Below are 18,101 nucleotides of genomic sequence, written 5' to 3'. Positions count from 1 at the left end.
ATTTTCATTTGCAAGGAGACATCTAGGGAAAGGATGCTACAGATAACTCCTAACTCTTCTCTATCTTCAGCAGCCACTCAAATACATGTGGAAACAATCCCATCAAAATAAAAACTGTATCAGTGGGATCAGACCCCTGTTTCCTCTCCAGACTCATTCTGCACCACTCTCCCTTCCCCACGATACATCTTTGCACTAGCCCTAATCCCTTCCCATACCTGAGATGCTCTTTGCTGTGATCTTCACATAGTTGGTTCCTACTGCCATTCAACTCTCAGGTGAAATTTTCTCTTCTCAGAGAGGCCTTCCATAAGTTTTATTTTCCTCAATGGTAAGTGGTTGCCTACATTTTATTGTCTATTATCTGTGTCTTCTTTATTGAATATAAAATCTGTGAGATCAGGGATAATATCCATTTGATCACTGATCTATTCTCATATCCTAGAAAAAGCGTCTGCCACATGAGATGCTCAAAAAATACTGCTGGTTGAAGAATGAGCAAACAATATGTGAAGGATGACAGTGATATCCATCTCAATCAAGTGTGACAGAAATGAAGCATTAGAGAAACATATTTCTGGACAGAATTCAAATACTGAATTTGTTAAAAGTTTCCTGTGGCCAACACAGTATATACGGCATTTAGATTTTCTTTTTTCCCCTGCCTTCACTAAAAATAATTTTTTGGATAGTGTAAGTGATAGTATGGCTCTGAAGCTGGGCACTTTTTATATCTGTTTGACACAGGGGGCATTACACCCACAACATAATAATGATCTCCATTTATTGTAATATGACACTACTTATCTTCAAGTTTTAGCTTGAAACACTGGAAAAAATATAAGGTTCCTCAAAGTTTAGCAATGTATTTCTCAACACACAAACATAGGAGCATTTAAAAGGTAAATGAATAGAGCTGTAATTATTGTCTAGCAGGAAAATTTCATTTAAAATAAACCAAAAACATTAATTTAATAGGAAAATCAAATTATAAGCATTACATTTTAGTTCCCAAATCACAAAATGACTTTAGGACTTTAAGGGGTCCTCAGAAGCCAAACAGGTACTTTAAAGTTTTAATAAAATTTCTATAAAGGCCCTTTAATAAAAAGCCAATGTTCTTACTACCTTGATTTCAAAACATCTTAAATTTTTTCCTTTTTAAAAAATGTGTATAATTTAAAAAAATTTATACTGTGGTTTAAAAAAATTTATAAGGGGTCCAAGTGCAGTTTTGTTACATGGATATGTTGTATGGTAAAACACCTTAAATTTTAATTTATCTAAGGCATAAATGCTAGCCACCTTGGTAACCAACTCACTCTCTGCATTTATATGTCAAATTATTCTAATGTCCTCCGTCTTTTATCCATAGTTTGGGCTCTAAGAAAGGTGTCTACAAAAGACTTATGGAGGGCATAAAAATGTGGTCCTTTATTATTCCATTTAAGTAAGTTATTTAGTCTGGCTTCACAAAGGATTTTAATTCAAGTTACACTAAATTTATAGTTTGCAGAATTTGATGTATTGCTCCATTTATTTAGGTCTTTTTTTTAATATAAGTTTTTACAGTTTCTCCATAGCAGTATCACATATTTTTTCTTAGATTTATTCCTTTATCCCTTACAGTTTTTATTGCTACCTACATTACTTTCTAATTTTTCTTAAATAGGTATGTAAGAATGCAAATTTAGAAAGGAAAAAGCTAAAGCAAAAGACCAAATAAGTTTGTGGAAATGAAAAAGATAAATATCCATGCCAGGAAAATACCAAATGTCTGAAATAGGAGAAGTATAAAGAAAGAAGAAACTGAGCCACACTACAGATTATCAAGCTCACATATATGAAGACAAGGCAAAGCAAGGCTAAGGCCAAGGCCAAGATTCGATGGTTAAGATACAATCAGGCATTTTTAGATTTGGAGAGTTAATTACTTACATAGACAGTGAAAAGAAGAATAAGCCAAAGGTGATCTTTGCCCCACACACCAAAAAGGACAACACCAACACAAGACGGGCCAGATGCCTACAAGGCAAGTTGTAGGATATCCTGTTGCTGGGGAGTCAGTTCTAGACTGCAGCTATATGCTTTTATATACCGCAGCTCTAGTCTGAGGCAGGCAGGGCAGAAAGTCCCATACCTCATCAGAACTCTGGAGTGGATGAGAAACTATCATGACAGCCTCCCAGGGAAGGTAGGGAAGTGTTCCAGGGGGATCAAGTTGTACTGCCAGGGCTCAGATAAGATGCAGCTTAAGCCTTTGCCTATATGGAATTGTGCAAGGTCAATGGGTGTCACAGCCTTTTCCCTGACACAAAGAATAAACAAAAACAGTACCCTCCTTTGCTCTTCTCCTCGCTACAAAGCACTCTATCAGTTCAGTCAGTGAAGGGGTCAAGTACAAATGGGATGCCATCCTTCATTATTCAATGGTCCCATACTGTAATAAAGAACCTGACTTTATTTCTTGATGTTCAACTCCTGATAGCTTTTAAGCTTTACCCTCCTCTCCCTCTTCCCTTGCTGCTCCACACCTGGGCAAACTGATGAGAAAGCCCAGATGCTCACTCCTTTGGTGCCAGCGAGAATTTCAAACCATATGCAGGAACCCTCACCCTAGCCTTACCCCGCAACCACCATAAAAGCCCCAGTCTAATCTCCTGTCCCATTCTCTCAAGACATTCTCCAACCAGCTCGAGAAGCCCACCCTGTTCTCTCCCCAGAAGAGCCTCATTATGTAATAAGCCTTTTCATATCCTCTTGGTGTGTGCATGTAGAGTCATCAATCTTGACATCTAAACCAAATTTTGGGTGTTTGTACATCCTGTATCTGCACAGAGTGACCAAAAACATGTCTTATACGAACACTATGATAATGTATTCTTACCCTGAAAGTTCATTTCAAAGCACTTAAATAAAAATGTTTAAAAGTACATATTATAAGTTCTCCTTATACTGACTTTGTTTATTTTACCACCTTTAAGAACAGAGGAAATGTAGTTGCAGACAGAACGGAAAAAGTATTTTTCTTGTCAATGATGTGAACACCTTGACGAGGAAGAGTCTAAAGCTGAATTCAAGTCAGTAGACAAGGCTCGATGACACTGGTCTCAATCCCAGCCCTCTGAACCTTACTCTACTCATGTACTCAAGACTTCCAAATTTCAGCTTCTGGCTGGGCATGGTGGCTCACGCCTGTAATCCCAGCACTTTGGGAGGCTGAGGTGGGTGGATCACCTGAGGTCAGGAGTTTGCGACTAGCCCGGCCAACATGGCAAAACCCCATTTCTACTGAAAATACAAAAATCAGCCAGGTGTGGTGGTGTGCGCCTGTGATTTCAGCTACTTGGGAGGCTGAGGCAGGAGAAAATCACTTGAACCTGGGAGGCGGAGTTTGCAGTGAGCTGAGATTGCGCCACTACACTCCAGCCTGGGCGACAAAGCAGGACCCTGTCTCAAAATAAAACAAAACAGAACAAAAAAAAAAAAACAACAAAAAAAACAAATTTTAGCTTCTGCCCCGACCCATCTCACTAGAACCATTTTCCTATTTCTAAATTACAGCTGACTATGCACAACTGGAGAACATGTAGACATTTCTAGGTAAAAATGTATCCCAATCTCTGTAGCTAAAAAGTATCTTAATATCTGTCTCCCTGACCTGGCCTCCTGCTTTCCCTGTACTGGGTAATGCCCACCTCCACTTGCTTTCTCAGGTTAGAAACTGGAGAGGCATCCTTGATTCTTCCTTTCTCCTCCATAACCTGTGTCCCATTAATCACTGAACCCTGCCAATGCAACCTCCTAGGATGGCTGAAACCCAACTTCTTCTCTCCCAAGACCCTACTTAAAAATTTCTAATGGGAACCACTAGAATAACCCCTTAAAAAGCTATCTTTTGGATCTGTATATGTAAAGAAGACATATTCAAAATATCCAAAAGAGAATACAATGAGGATGCATTTCCCTCCATACCTGCCCCAGCTTGCGCTGCTTTTTCCAAAGACATTCTCTGAGTGGAGAAATGGCTGATTCTAGGATGGGGGTAGGAAATACACAAGATGACTCTGGAGCATCGTGTCGTGCGGAAAGTAAGGAAGTGTTCAAAATACCCCAACCCCTCACAGACAGAGGTATGTTAAAGGAGCATGGAAGCCTACTGAGAGAGTTCCCAATGGTCAAAACTCAAATGATTTGAGCAACAAAAGAAATGAAGTGGTGGGGTGCTGTTGCTCAAGCCTGTAACCCCAATACTTTGGGAGACTGAGGTGGGAAAATCGCTTGAGCCCAGGAGTTTGAGACCAGCCTGGGCAACATAGTGGGGCCTTGTTTCTACATAAAAGAAAAAAAAAAAAAAATACTGGGTGTGGTGGTGCATGACTGTAGTCCCAGCTCCTCAGGGGGCTGAGGAGGGAGGATCCTTTGTGCTCAGGAGTTTGAGGCTGCAGTGATACAGTGAGCTATGATCACACCAGAGCACTGTAGCCTAGGGGCAAGAAAGACCGTCTCAAAACAAAACAATAAAAGAAATGAAGTAGTACTGGGTTTTTGTCAGAAGTGAAAAATTAATATATTTGAGTTCATAGTAGTATAATGACTAAACAAATAAAAATGGGAGAAGAGACCTATCTCCAGCAGGAGAAGTCCAAATAATTTATGGAGCTACTCCGTCCTCAAGGAGGGGCAGCATAATTCCCTACCCCGTAGGTATGCGGTAAGCATAGTGACTTCTTTCCAAAGTACACAGCCTGGACAGGAGGAAATAAAGAGTAACTTTACGGTGGAGAAACTGACAAACACTACCTCAGCCAGGTAATCAAGGCCAATATTAATAGTCATAAATCATGTTGGTAGTATATACCCTTATAGGATGTGATGAAAATGGCACTTTACTTTTGTGATCTTCCTTCCCCAAACCCATAACCTCAGTGTAATCATGAGAAAAACATTAAACAGATTCTAATAATGGGGCAATCCACAAAATACCTAACCAGTACTCCTCAAGATTACCCAAAACAAAGAAAATCTGAGAAACCACCACAGCTAAGAGAAGCCTGAAGAACATGACAACTAAGCGTCATGTCCCAGAACCAGAAAAGGCCATTAGATGAAAAACTAAGGAAAAAAAAAAAACCACAAAAAAGCCTGTGGACTTTAGCTAATAGTAATGTATCAGTATTGGTTCATTAATTGTAACAAATATACCATACCAACATAAGATGTTAATAATAGGGTGAACAGAGTGCAGGTTATATGGGAACTCTTGTACTACCTTCTCAATTTTTCTGTAAGTCTAAAATTGTTCTAGAAAATAAAACTATTTTTAAAAATTTCCCCTTTTATCAACTATTTAGACAGGAAGTTAAAAATTGCAGGCCTAGGCTAGGCATGGTGGCTCACACCTATAATCTCAGCACTTTGGGAGGCCAAGGTGGGTGGATTGCTTGAGCTCAGGAATTCCAGACCAGCCCGAACAACATGGCGAAACTCCATCTCTACCAAAAATGCAAAAATTAGCTAGGTGTGGTGCTATGTACCTGTAGTCCTAGCTACTTGTGAGGCTGAGGTGGGAGGATGGCTTAAGCCTGTGAGGCGGAGGTTACAGTGAGTCAAGATTGTGCCATTGCACTCTAGCCTGGGCAACAGAGCCAGAAAAAAAAAAAAAAAGAAAGAAAAGGCAGGCCTAAAAGAGAATCAATAACATCTTTATGTCTTCAATTTCTCTACATCTTCTACTGCTAACTTAACTCTCACACTTGGAGCTCCTGCTGTTTCAGAACTTGGGTCTTTATCCCTACACAATTTTAGATGGGTATAAGGAGACAAAATCTTAGAGGACAAACTACAGTTTTTACATTAACAGAGTGTTAAATGCCACCACAGGTGTGAAGCTCACACTAGTCTTGACGTGGACTCCATGACTTCAGAACCGCTCCCAGGTGTGATATCTGAAGGTAAACACATCTACCAGGATAGCAGGGAGAGCAAAATGCCACTCAGGGCCATTTGCAGCCCTCTCCACCATCTGTGCTCCCTTCCTCCCAACAGGAGAACCGGAGATTGGAAGTAAAGACTGCCCAGAATAGAAGTCAAAGTGCCAAAGAAAGCCAGCCTTCTCCAGCTTTCAACATTCACATTGGTATCAATGTCTATCATCCATTCTTTTCAATCTGGTCAGTCCCAAGTTCCTCTCATGGACTGCAAAAAAGCATTCCGACCTGGCTGAATCTTTACTTTCATCTGACTTTCTACTTTAATTTGAACTTGGCTTCCCAACTTTTCTGTTTCTCAAAGAGCAAGGAGAAGTGGTTTCAGGAGCAATTTAGAATCTGAACACAAAACAAGTAAGATGTCAATCTGTACGACGTGAACCATTTATATGAACTACATTATAAACCGAGTTTACCGAGGCAAATCCAAACTTCTTCCTAATCATGTTTTTGTTATTAGGTCCCTCAAATTCCCTGAATCTTTTTTCCACAACAAAAAGGGGCATACACAAATAAATAAGGTTACAGCTGTACAGAAACTGTGATGTCAGTGTTCAGAACGGGCCCCAGTAGAACGTTGCTCGTCCTTCTTTCACGGAGAGCTAGAGAGCTCCCACCACACAGAGGCAAACATGTTAAATTCTGTCACCCACTAAGACGGCCATCTTGACTAAGCGTGATCTTGGTCCTAGGGCGGTGCTGCCAGCTCTGCGACTTCTGGTGAGGCCCACATCTTCTTGCCAGGAAAGTCAACCATAACGAAGCCTTACTGCCAGTCCTGTCGGGCGCTGGGTCGCGGGTGGTTACAAAGGCAGGGAGTCGAGCTTTGGGACACTAAGCTCTGTAACACATGCTTATTGTCCTTGAGTAACTGATGGAACTCAGTTATCTGACAGTGTCCCACAAAGGCAGGAGGAGTTGTCTTCAGCACCATTAAACAGAAAGAGAACCAAACCAGTTTACTTAGCGCTTCATAAGTTGCCCTTCACCTTCTCAGATTTTATGTCGTACAAAAGGGGCTGTAAGTTAAAATGATACAGGTCTGATCAATGAGTCTTTCTTTTCTTTTCTTCTTTCTTTTGTTTCTTTCTTTTTGAGACGGAGTCTCTGTCATCCAGCCTGGAGTGCAGTGGCGCAATCTTGACTCAGTGCAACCTCCACCTCCCAGGTACAAGTGATTCTCATGCCTCAGCCACCTGAGTAGCTGGGACTACAGGTACGCACCACCATGCCTGGCTTATTTTTTTTTTTTTTTTGTATTTTTAGTAGAGATGGGGTTTCGCCATGTTGGTCAGGCTGATCTCGAACTCCTGACCTCAAGTGATCTGCTCGTTTTGGCCTCCCAAAGTGCTGGGATTACAGGTATGAGTCACTGTGCTGGGCTTGATCAATGAGAGTTTCTGACCAAAGGTTCCCAGCTCAACTTCACAGAAAAGATTATGAACACCAAAGCACATCAATTTTAACCATAAATAAAATGCTATATACTTTACATTATGTGACATATGTAAACCAAACTGGGGACTCAGCAACAAATCACATTTCATTTAGTAACACGAGAGCAGAGTTGCACAGAGTGGGGTAAAAGGCTCTGAGACTACACAGGAGCACAAGGACCTTGGAGTAGTGTCTAAGGGGAGGAGCTGGACAGAGAAATGAGTGAAAGGCCAAGAAGAACATCATGTGAGGCCCGGATCCAGTCTGAGCACTGGCTGGCTGGCCCATTTGTGGAAGGTGTCATGTATCACAGGAGAAGGCAGCAGGGTGCTCCTAGTCTCAATGGAAGGCAGGGGCGGCCTGTATGGTATGTATTCATCAGGCAGAGCACCACACACCCCCGAGTTCTTGAATTTCAGTTCCCTCATTCATCACCCTTCTCTCATAATACAAAATCTCAGATCTGAACCACAAGTCAAAACTCAAAAGAGGTCACATACAAAAGGCGAAACCAAGAGATCCTAAAAGCAGTAACAGAAAGGTTTAGACCTTGTTGGCAAGGAGAGAAGGGTACCTGATAAAATCTAGATCAGCGTGTCTTTAGAACAGAAGAAACGGTGAGGAGGTCAGCTGGCTGGTCCTCCCACTGTCATAAGACAGATTTACTTCCACAAACTCTTCTCTTCCTGTGAGTCTATACTCAATAGTCAAGCAAGCACATTACTAGTACAATGGGCTCAAGGAAGCTTCACTCTGGAAAGAAATTTCTTAATAAACATTAGTCTCATATACATTCGAGTGTTAGAAAAAACTAGTTTATGTTGCACAATCACTCGTAGATACTCGTAGGTACATTAAAGTTTCAGATATTTAGATACATCAGACTATCTTAGGAAGGAAAAAACAAAGAACAGAATGAGGGTTATCCACCTGTCTTCTACTTTCCCAACTTCCATACCACTGTAGATAGTTCACTCTGTTAGGTAAACCAATAAATGGAGTACAAGTACCTGATCGAGCAATGCCGCTGTCCCTGTCTTCATTCTGTCCTCTGCTTGGCATATCAACTGGTGTGCTGTGTGCTAAGATAAAGGAACAAGGAAACCATGTTATTGGGCTCTTCAGAGATACAGTTTTAAAAATGACTGCAGTAATTTTCACATTTCAAAGTAGGCTACTGCTACTGATGATTGGCATAAGCTTATAACAGAGATTAACTAGAAGGCAAAATTATATAAAAAGATAATGAGAAGAAAAGAGAACCAAGTAACTATCTCATAAAAATCTGCCTGTATTCAATTGTAGCATACGAACTTTTTTGAGTGACGTTCAACTCTTTAGAAAAAACTCTGAATAATAAATGATTGCAGTTGATGCAATGAACAAACATTCTCAGGTAGATTTTTTTTTTAGCCATTTTCTTCATTAGTAGTAGTATTTAAATAGCAATGTATTTTCAAAATGCTTTATAATCAGTTTTGGTAGTAACTGTAGGCGACTTAGGGAAGAGAAATACTTGAAAACCATTTCATAAATTCAAAAAATGTTTCTCTGTTTATAACCCACTCTCTTGGCAGATAGAAAACATTTATACTCATTTTCAAATATTTCTTCCTCCATTTCTTTCCATATACACCCATACACAGTATTATTGTAGAGTTACTTAGAAAAACTCATGTTCTGGCATGAATTGTGGAAAACACTCTGAAGTATTATAGACTTCTAGGAATGCTTCAGACTGACCTAAGCTGCATACTTATTGTGCTAGAAGGTAGATGAGATGCTGCTGTAGTGAAGTTTTAAATGAACAAGCAGCCCAGTGCTCTGCCTGATTATTATACTTGACAGCTATTTTTTGAAGCATGTTTATTTTCACAATTTTAAAGAGAGTATTTAAACGTGTTTTCCTCACTCTAAGTAGGTGGGAGGGTGTCAATTTCATTAGGGTGACAGTTAACTATGGTACTTAGCATATTTCAGGCTACAAAGAACAGAAAGGAAAATACCATTTGCTATACTCACAACTTTAAATGTTAGTAATGGAGGTTCCCTACATGTTAACCATGCTAAGACAAGTTAAATCTCAGAGACACCAAGATGACTATACCTGTAAATAACCTAGAAATTGTATTTACACTACTTAAATGAGAGAGGGAGAGGGAGAGGGAGAGGGAGAGAGAGAGAGAGAAGTCTTTCATGCTCTTATTAGAGTGACTTTTAATGAAACTCTGTGCAGGTAAGGATGCAGTTGAATAAATGGATAAAAGACACCAAGGCAAAGGGAAACAGTTCATAGTAGCAGAAGAGGCCCAGAAAAACAGGAAAAAACAATCCTCTTCGAAATACTAAGGGCTCATTTCAGATCAAAATCAGCTTATACTAGAGTATTAGTGAAGACATTTACAAGAGGTTCATTGGCAGAATTTTCGACACACCATGGATTTGGCCGCATTTGAAACCGATATCTGCGATCACAAGAGCCCCTTGGATTTCTAGAGAGGCACAAGTAGGATTTTTCCTAAGAACCTGCACAGGATTTATTAATATGTGTGGGTCACACTGTACTCAGCATTCCACACAAACCTGCAAAGAAAGAAGCACTCCGGGTGAGCCGGAGAGGTCCTCCTTCAGCTACCCCCTGCAGCAGTTTGCTGCTGCATGCTTGCAGCAGACCTAGAGATGGAAACACATAGAAGAGGGCAAACAAAGTATACACACAAAAAAAATAAACACAGATTAAAGATAACGCAAAAAAAAAAAAAAAAAAAAAAAAAAAAACCAAAAAAAAAACGAAAAAAAAAAAAAAAAAAAAAAACAACCCACAACAAACTCAAATAAAGCAAAACACACACCCACAATAGTGTATTCAGAAAGAAAGAATTTGTTTGTGTGTCTGATTTTACCTAGGTTACTTCCAGTACGACAAGGACCCAAACTATTCTGATTTGTGTTCAGTTTTCCCAAATTAGGATCTTGGTTGATGTACTCAAAGCTGTCTTGCAAGCTATATCCGGAGAGGGAAGGAAAAGGAGAAAGAGGACACAAATGTCAAGAAGTTACTAAAGCTGTTTTCTAATAAATAGACTTGCAAATGTAGACAACAACTGATCAGTCACTCAACACTTTTCCTTATAAACAAAGTCTCACATCTACCAAAGGGAATTAAACTTGCAACTTCAGGTGAATTTGTTGGAAGAAAACAAAAGCTATTTTGGATGTAGCTCAACCCATGTAACTAAACAACTATACTTCTAACAATTTCATGTTATATAATAAGACACTAAACTCTAAATTTTGCTTCAGTGACTGACACCTGAGATACTGTTATTCATTTCTACATTTTGCTTTAGCAACCGACAGATAACATGTTGCCATTCGTTTCAAGTATTTTACATAAACTCTCAAAACGAAATTAATTTTTACTCTTGGTTAACATCAATAAGCAATTCAGCAACTTTTTTCAGGAATAAAATATAACAAATTATAATTCTTACAGGAGTTTCATTTCACAACTTTTAAAAAGAATTACTCATAAAAATATGAGGGAAGCAGATTTTATTAATTTATTGTACTTATTAACAATTAAACTAAAGACTTATGCTGTGTGTAGAGCTGACAAAAACAACAATGACAAAAAGACTTTGAGAATAATGCAGCATAATGAAGCCAAAATAATTTTTACTTAAATCTGCATGTAAGGGAATTAATGCAATAAATGTTCAGGTAATCCCAAGGGTCTGTTAGAAACAAATCTCATAAGAAATAAATAACAATTATCATATTGGCTTAAGTCACGACAGTCCAATGTTAAACGTTCAAACTGTTTTGTTGAAGAGTAAGTCAAGACTCACTCAATGGTATTCAAATATATAGAGAAATATTTTTAATTTCCCAGGATAAGAAAAAACAGCTTTCACTTGACCCCTAAGAATGTCCTTTAATTTATAACAAGCCCTTTTCAAATTTATCAAAGTACAACTGGTGTTTTGTTGTTTTATTTAAAAATGGAAGTATATGAAATAGTTCTGCTTGAAAGTCCAAAATACATGAATGCATATGCCAAAATGAGCTTAAGTTCTTAGATATTTCAGAATAATGTAGCCCCTTCCCTTTTGTTCTTTATTTTTGATTTCCCAGGAAATTAAAAATTGGTGACTGGGTAACAGATGGGGACTCAAAACATATAAAGACAGCCATTTGTCTTTAGGGCCACCTAATGAAGTCAAAGGCCTTTTCCCACTCACTGTTGATAGGACAGTAGCCACTTTTAAAACCCCTTTGTTAATTTGGACTCATTCTGCTTCTCATTTCAAAATGCCTTATGGCCCTTAAAGAATTATTCTATCTAGAAATACACACTTTAAAAAATGGGGGTGGGGAATGCAAAATCCTGCACTTACTTATTTGTACTTCCACAGAAACTGCCCATTCTAGCAGAGAAGACTTTACTAATCATCAGTTGTGGAGGAGAACTGGGGAGCGGGGGAAAGGAGAGATGAAAAATACATTTATGAGTTAAGGAGTCAATACCACCATCCCATTTCTCAAAACTGGTAGAAAAGGAAGCCCAGACTCACCGTATGTAGTGTATTTTTAAGGTGGAGCCTTTGTAACTCATGGCAACTGAGCCAAACATCATTTCCCCCAACATGTTGACATCGGAAGCTGGTCGTGTGTACTACATGCAAGAAAACAAAATCAAAGTTAGTACATGGAACATGACGTGCAATGCAACAGAAAATAATGTTTATTAATCTCATTAGTGTCATTGGTGATTAAAACTATTTCTCAAAGCTTCAAGTGGTCATCTTACAATCTTAACTTATAATGGCAATTGCCTATTTTTCCCCCAAAGTATTACGCATGTTTGTGATTTCTTCTCTATACACGACATCATCACATAGGATCCAAGTGTTTTATCAGAGTTCCTTTTTATTTTTATTATGAGAAACAAAGATTACTATTATCTCCATTTATAAACTCTAAATGGAAAGGTTCAATTATGAAAATAACCGTTAACTCTTCTCTTGGTACTAAGAAAACATCCTGAAAAACAATATAGTTCAGTATTATTCAGCCAAATAATTAACAGTATGGAATAAAAAATGCCCATTGCTGCAGATAGGGTTTTGTGAGGGTCCAAAAGATAACCAATGGTCTGATAACTCTGAAGTTTTACAAAAGTACTTCAAAAACATTTGATCCCTCTAGCTTCTGACCAGTCTCTCTCATGCCTTTTACCATCCAGAGTGGACTGCCTGCCTCCTCTTCCTCTACTCTCACTGGCTTGTTAATCTACCGCAGCCTGACTTCACCTCTTAGCTCAAACTAGTCCAACTGCTCCAATGATGACCTCCTCCCTCTTGGTCAAATCCAATGGACCCTTTCCAGTTTGCTTTATTAAACTTCTCTCAATATATTTGATTCTGTTCATGACTCTCCATTTTGAATCTCTTCTTTCTTAGATCATCCCTTACTATGGTTTTGCCTGGAGGTCAACCCTACTAACTGCCTGCTTTTTCAACCATTCTTTTGATTTTGATTATTATTTACATAGAATACCTCCTACATCTTTGTCTCTGAACCAGGAGCTCTCCTGGAGCTCTAGAATCGTATACCCCAATACATTCATTCACCTAGTGACATCTGAATGAGTGTCTTGGGATGTAGAATTCTGAGCACCTATACTAAGTGCTGGTGACACACTGATGAACAGGATAGGTATGAATGCCGAGCAAACCGACGTGCCACCAAAGCAACCATGGTTCTGCACCCCGATCTACCAACTAGATTCTCTGTCACTGTGCTTTCCACCCAAGGAAAAACCTGGGAATCACTCTTAACATACTCTTCCGAATCTTTTTTTTTAAATTTCAAATACATACACACATATAGACACACAAGCATACATACACTGACACACAAATACACACTTACTTATACATGGTTGCAGAGGCAGAAAGAGAAAGATAAATCTATCAGCCCTGCTCAGCTAGGTTCCTCTCTCACTTTATAGCTCATACCAACTTCTTCCCACTATATGCAGACAGAAACCAACTGGTTTTCACATTCTTTATTACTAACTTCAACCCACCTCCTTCACTTATAATCTCCTTTTTCTTGGGGTACAAGGGCCACATGCCAACTGTGATTCTCAACCTGCTGAAAATTCTACTGTATACTTTTTAAACTGCAGACTGCTGTGAGACCCAGGAGCACTGTGTCTCAAAAAGGGCAAATGCATGGCACAAATCCTGACTATGAAATTAATAAAATCCTCTAGACCCATTTTCTGGTAATTTCCCTAGTGTTGTTTTTCCAGAAAAATAGTAGAAAAGATTCTACATAGGTTTAAGAAAAAGTTCAATATATTCCCCATCAATTAATATCCTTTTGCCATTCAATATTTATAAAACATTTCTTCCTTTTTATCTTGTTAGCTAATATTTCTCAAAAACCTCAACCCCTATCCTTACACACACACACACACACACACACACACACAGTGTGTTTCTTTCTGTTCCCATACAAGTCTTTCTTCCTTTTACTGGCATGTTCTATTTTCTTAGGATGCCCATATACATTCCCAGAATCCTTAGGAATTTTTACAACAAAACTGGAGAGTACATGTTTATTATTCTGGATCAGACAGCAAAGGAAACAAAGCAAGGTAATTTACCTGACTGGCAATATTTCTCATCTAGTACATAGTAGGCTGTATCACCTCTGCTTGATTACAGTTTTTATTGGAGATAAAAGCCAAAGAGCAAAAACAACATTGATGTGAAACATTTAAGAGTACTGTGTTGAATACTTGTCCTCATATTCCTGAAGTAGAGCCCTCGAGCGGCATTATTTCCCGAGAAGAAATTACAGTAAATAACTTTAACCCCAGGGGCCATTCCCACAGAAGGGATGGTTGTACCTGGTACTTTGGAAGCTGTTCCTTAGCATGGTGTGAAGATCCCCCAGAAGAACTGTGGAAAGAGATGCTGCTGCTGCTACTGCTGCTCACGCTGCTGACACTGCTGCTTCCCTGGCAGCACTTGGCTGATATTTTAATAGGAACATCCTCTGTTTTCTAGGTTAAGAGAGACAGGCAAGGTAAAATATTACGAAGTATATCAGGTTCGTCAACAGTTCTTCATTGGGAATTCCTTTTTAAAAGCATTCTGGTGCCTAAGGTGCATTAAAAAACAGCAGGTTTTTTTTTCCCTCCCAGTAATGACAAAAACATGGTTTGGGAAGGCAGAATGCTGAAGAATGGTTCTAGACAAAAGGAGGTAGGTTATGTATTAAGACTTTATCTTTTAATAATTTAACTATTATTTACACTTCAATTCATATAATTGATCCCTTTTTGTTATTAGAGTTTTGGTTATTAGCTTTTTAGTACTATGTAGAGTCATAATCCATTAAATTGATGAGGAGAAAGATGAGGCTTCAAATCTAAACTTTTACTAAGCAAATAGAACTAATAAAACAAAACTATTAAGTTGGGCAGGCTGGCTTGTAGGGTTTTTTGTTTGTTTGTTTGTGAGATGGAGTCTCACCCTGTTGCCAGGTTGGAGTACAGTGGCGTGATCTTGGCTCACTGCAACCCCTGCCTCCCAGGTTCAAGCAATTCTCCTGTCTCAGCCTCCAAGTAGCTGGGACTACAGGCACGTGCCATCACGCCCAGCTAATTTTTTTGTATTTTTAGTAGAGATGGGATTTCACCACATTGGCCAGGATGGTTTGATCTCTTGACCTCGTGATCTGCCCGCCTTGGCCACCCAAAGTGCTGGGATTACAGGCGTGAGCCACCGCACCCGGCCTGCTTGTGTTTTTAATGACACACCTCCTCTAGTACTCCTTTAAAGGTAACAGGAAGGAAAATCACGAGGCTGAATTTGTAAGGGATGAAACCAAAATCCTGAAACAGGAGCTACTGTGAATTACATAGCACGTGATGGAAATATGGTCTTCAAAGGTTAAGGACAACAGACGATTCTCTACTATACATTCCCCAAATAGAGTTCACCACTAATTTTTATCACAGTGACAAAGGTATAAGGATAAACCTTTATTAATATTTATCTCCCCCCAAACATATTACTCCCTACAGAAGCTTCCTGCACCCTCTATGATAAGTTGTTTCTATTCTGAGTCTTCTTTGCCTTTCTTTTTTTCCTTGTGCAGCTTTTGCTTGGAAAAAAACATGAATGCAATTGCAGCTTATCTAATCTCCAATGTGACAGTCACACTGGTGGTCTAATGCAAATGCCTGCAGTCATGTGCTTGATACAAACTCATGACGTTTTGTGCTTGCCAAGGGAGGCTGGGGCGGTGGGGACTGAAAATGGGAAAAGAATGTAAGGAAAACACAAAATGTGCTGGACCACAATTGTCACTACAGCAATGATGGCATTCAAAGTGGTACTTGATTATTCCTGAGCACCCAGCACTCCCTCAACACGCTAAAGATACAGCTGCTACTTAATATCACTTAAGCCAGAAACACAGCCCCTCAGAGGGCCTAAGTGACACGAAGTGCCACCTGCCTCAGACTGCTAGACCCTTTGGCTGGAGTATAATGCTGAACAGTCTATAAGTGATGACAGCACCTGGTATAGTGAATGGAGCACCGACTGGATTCTTTTGTAGCCTTGGGCAAGCTACAAACCTCCTGAACCTCAGATTCCTTTTTGGTTAGATGAATGCTTCTAAGAAAGCCTATGTTTCCAGATTCCAGCATTACTACTGCTCTAGTACACTGAAGATTCCAGTTCCTTTTGAAAACTTGTGTTTCCTTTCCCCTCCACCTGCCACCACTATGAGCAGCCCCAGTGATAGGTGTTCAACTAGACCATCCGTGTGAAGCCTTCAGAGAAATGGGAAATAATTCAAGAAATTAAGAGGTAAACCATCTCCTGTCCACCAAAGGGTCAAGTGCTGGCTCATCTAAATTTCTGTTACAAATCTAACCAGGAAAGCCTACGGTGAGTCACCTGAGAGATTTCTTGGTCCCCTCCCCTCCCGCACTCCCTTCCCCTACCTAACAAGCCCAACAACTACTGTAATGATTAGCCACCTGGCAGAACTCCACTTTAAAATATTGTGGAATCCACCCAGCTAAACTGTGTTTAACCAAACACTTCCTTCCTGCAGAAATGATCCTTATCAAAAGCAGGAAAACAACCTCTTGGCCCTGAAGAGACAAAGACTGCGTTATAAACTGTTCATTTACTTAGCTGCACATTCTACAAACTGCCAGTATTTGGTCAGTATGGGTAGCAACTTACTGAACATAAAAAGAATGAATACAAGTGGATTTATTTAATTTGTAGGCATCTGAACAAATACTGAAAAGAGAATGAAAGGTCTAAAGTGCATTTACAAGTACCCTGGTCTCATATCCAAAAAGACCCAGAAAGGATCAGACTCTTCTCACCTTAAATATGTTAATTTACCATTCCCATGCTGCTTCCAAGGGATCAAGAGCTGCTCTGTCCTCACTCTACCCATCCCTTGTCACCCACCCTACACCACTACCACCACCACCACCACCACCACCACCACCCCCCAACTCTCCACCAAAAAAGGGAAATAAATAAAAGCTCCACTGGTCAGAAGGGTTTGAAAAACAATCCTTTTTGAAGATAACCATGCAGGCTTGCATATGGAAGCCCCGTAAGTGAGTAAAGCTGTTTAATTTTGTTTAACCCAGTGCTACTTATTATTATCTATGAGAAACACTGGACAGAATGATCTTCACGCTAACACTTTTTATCATTTTATGAATTTTAGAGTTCTGCTTTCCCATTACATTTGGGGCACTCACTTGGCATCAAAATCTTACTGGATTGCAACTCACCGGCAAATTTACCTCTAGTGCTACTAACAGTACACTGCTTAGCTCCTGCCATGATTACTTGCTGACAGTTTCACTTGTGTTTAGTAGTGAGCATACTCATACCTGCTGGGGGTAGGGCTTTGATTAAAGGACTCAATGCTTGCTTATGTTTCTTCTGAACCATTAATGGCACTGTATAATATAACTCAAAGAGAAGATCATAGATTAATAAATGATTGATCAGAGGGGTGGTTAAAAGCACAAGAGAGAAGGAGAAAGCAAATCAGCATTTCATACCTGAGCTGTCACCTCCTCAATCTTTTGAACAGCTTTAGAGTCAAACAAGACTTGTCTGCCTCTCCTGTCACAGTCCTGGTAAACTATCAGGCGAATCTCATTCAGGTCAAACTCCGAACATGACCAACTGTGGATTAAAAAGGGAGAAAGAAGTTATGTCATCTGCAGCACGTGAGATGATCACAGACAGATAAGCTTCCCAGTCACCATGCCTGCACGCACATCAAAAGGCCACAAGCTTGCAGGGATAGTGATCCCCTCAGAACTGGGGCACCAGTGAGCCTGGGACAGATAGCCTTGTATGCGGATTCCAGTGGGCCATATGAAAATTGCCTGTTTTCATAAGGGCTGAGAAGACTGCTTTAAATAATAAATCACTGAAGAGAAAGCTTCTCCTTCCAAAGTCAATTTGGACACAGATGGCAGTCAGAAATCACAAGGACATGCAGAGACGGCTAAATTTGGATGCCTGGGTTCTGGGGACAGCATATCCGAGTTAAAGGAGTGTTAAAGCTTCTGTGTTATTGGGCAGGGAACCATTT

At 39.7% G+C, this 18,101-nt stretch overlaps 1 protein-coding gene across 2 annotated transcripts in view; it reads right to left on the bottom strand.

The window, feature by feature from the left end:
* Nucleotides 1-18,101, bottom strand: part of FNIP2 (folliculin interacting protein 2) — a 137,172-nt gene that overhangs the window by 61,517 nt on the left and 57,554 nt on the right. Inside the window, exons 2-8 of one of the 2 annotated variants that reach the window (XM_011970522.1) lie at nucleotides 17,560-17,686; nucleotides 14,353-14,508; nucleotides 12,005-12,105; nucleotides 11,828-11,899; nucleotides 10,331-10,431; nucleotides 10,011-10,100; nucleotides 8,438-8,509 (exon numbers count right to left, since the gene is read on the bottom strand). In XM_011970522.1, coding sequence (XP_011825912.1) covers nucleotides 8,438-8,509; nucleotides 10,011-10,100; nucleotides 10,331-10,431; nucleotides 11,828-11,899; nucleotides 12,005-12,105; nucleotides 14,353-14,508; nucleotides 17,560-17,686 — 719 coding nt within the window. The remainder of the gene's footprint in view (nucleotides 1-8,437; nucleotides 8,510-10,010; nucleotides 10,101-10,330; nucleotides 10,432-11,827; nucleotides 11,900-12,004; nucleotides 12,106-14,352; nucleotides 14,509-17,559; nucleotides 17,687-18,101) is intronic. The other variant, XM_011970523.1, reaches the window with a different exon arrangement.

The sequence above is a fragment of the Mandrillus leucophaeus genome, unplaced genomic scaffold (assembly GCF_000951045.1).
Source record: "Mandrillus leucophaeus isolate KB7577 unplaced genomic scaffold, Mleu.le_1.0 Scaffold95, whole genome shotgun sequence".
Lineage (NCBI taxonomy): Eukaryota > Metazoa > Chordata > Mammalia > Primates > Cercopithecidae > Mandrillus > Mandrillus leucophaeus.
Note: the sequence above shows the minus strand (reverse complement) of the source record. Positions and strands in the feature narration are given on the sequence as shown.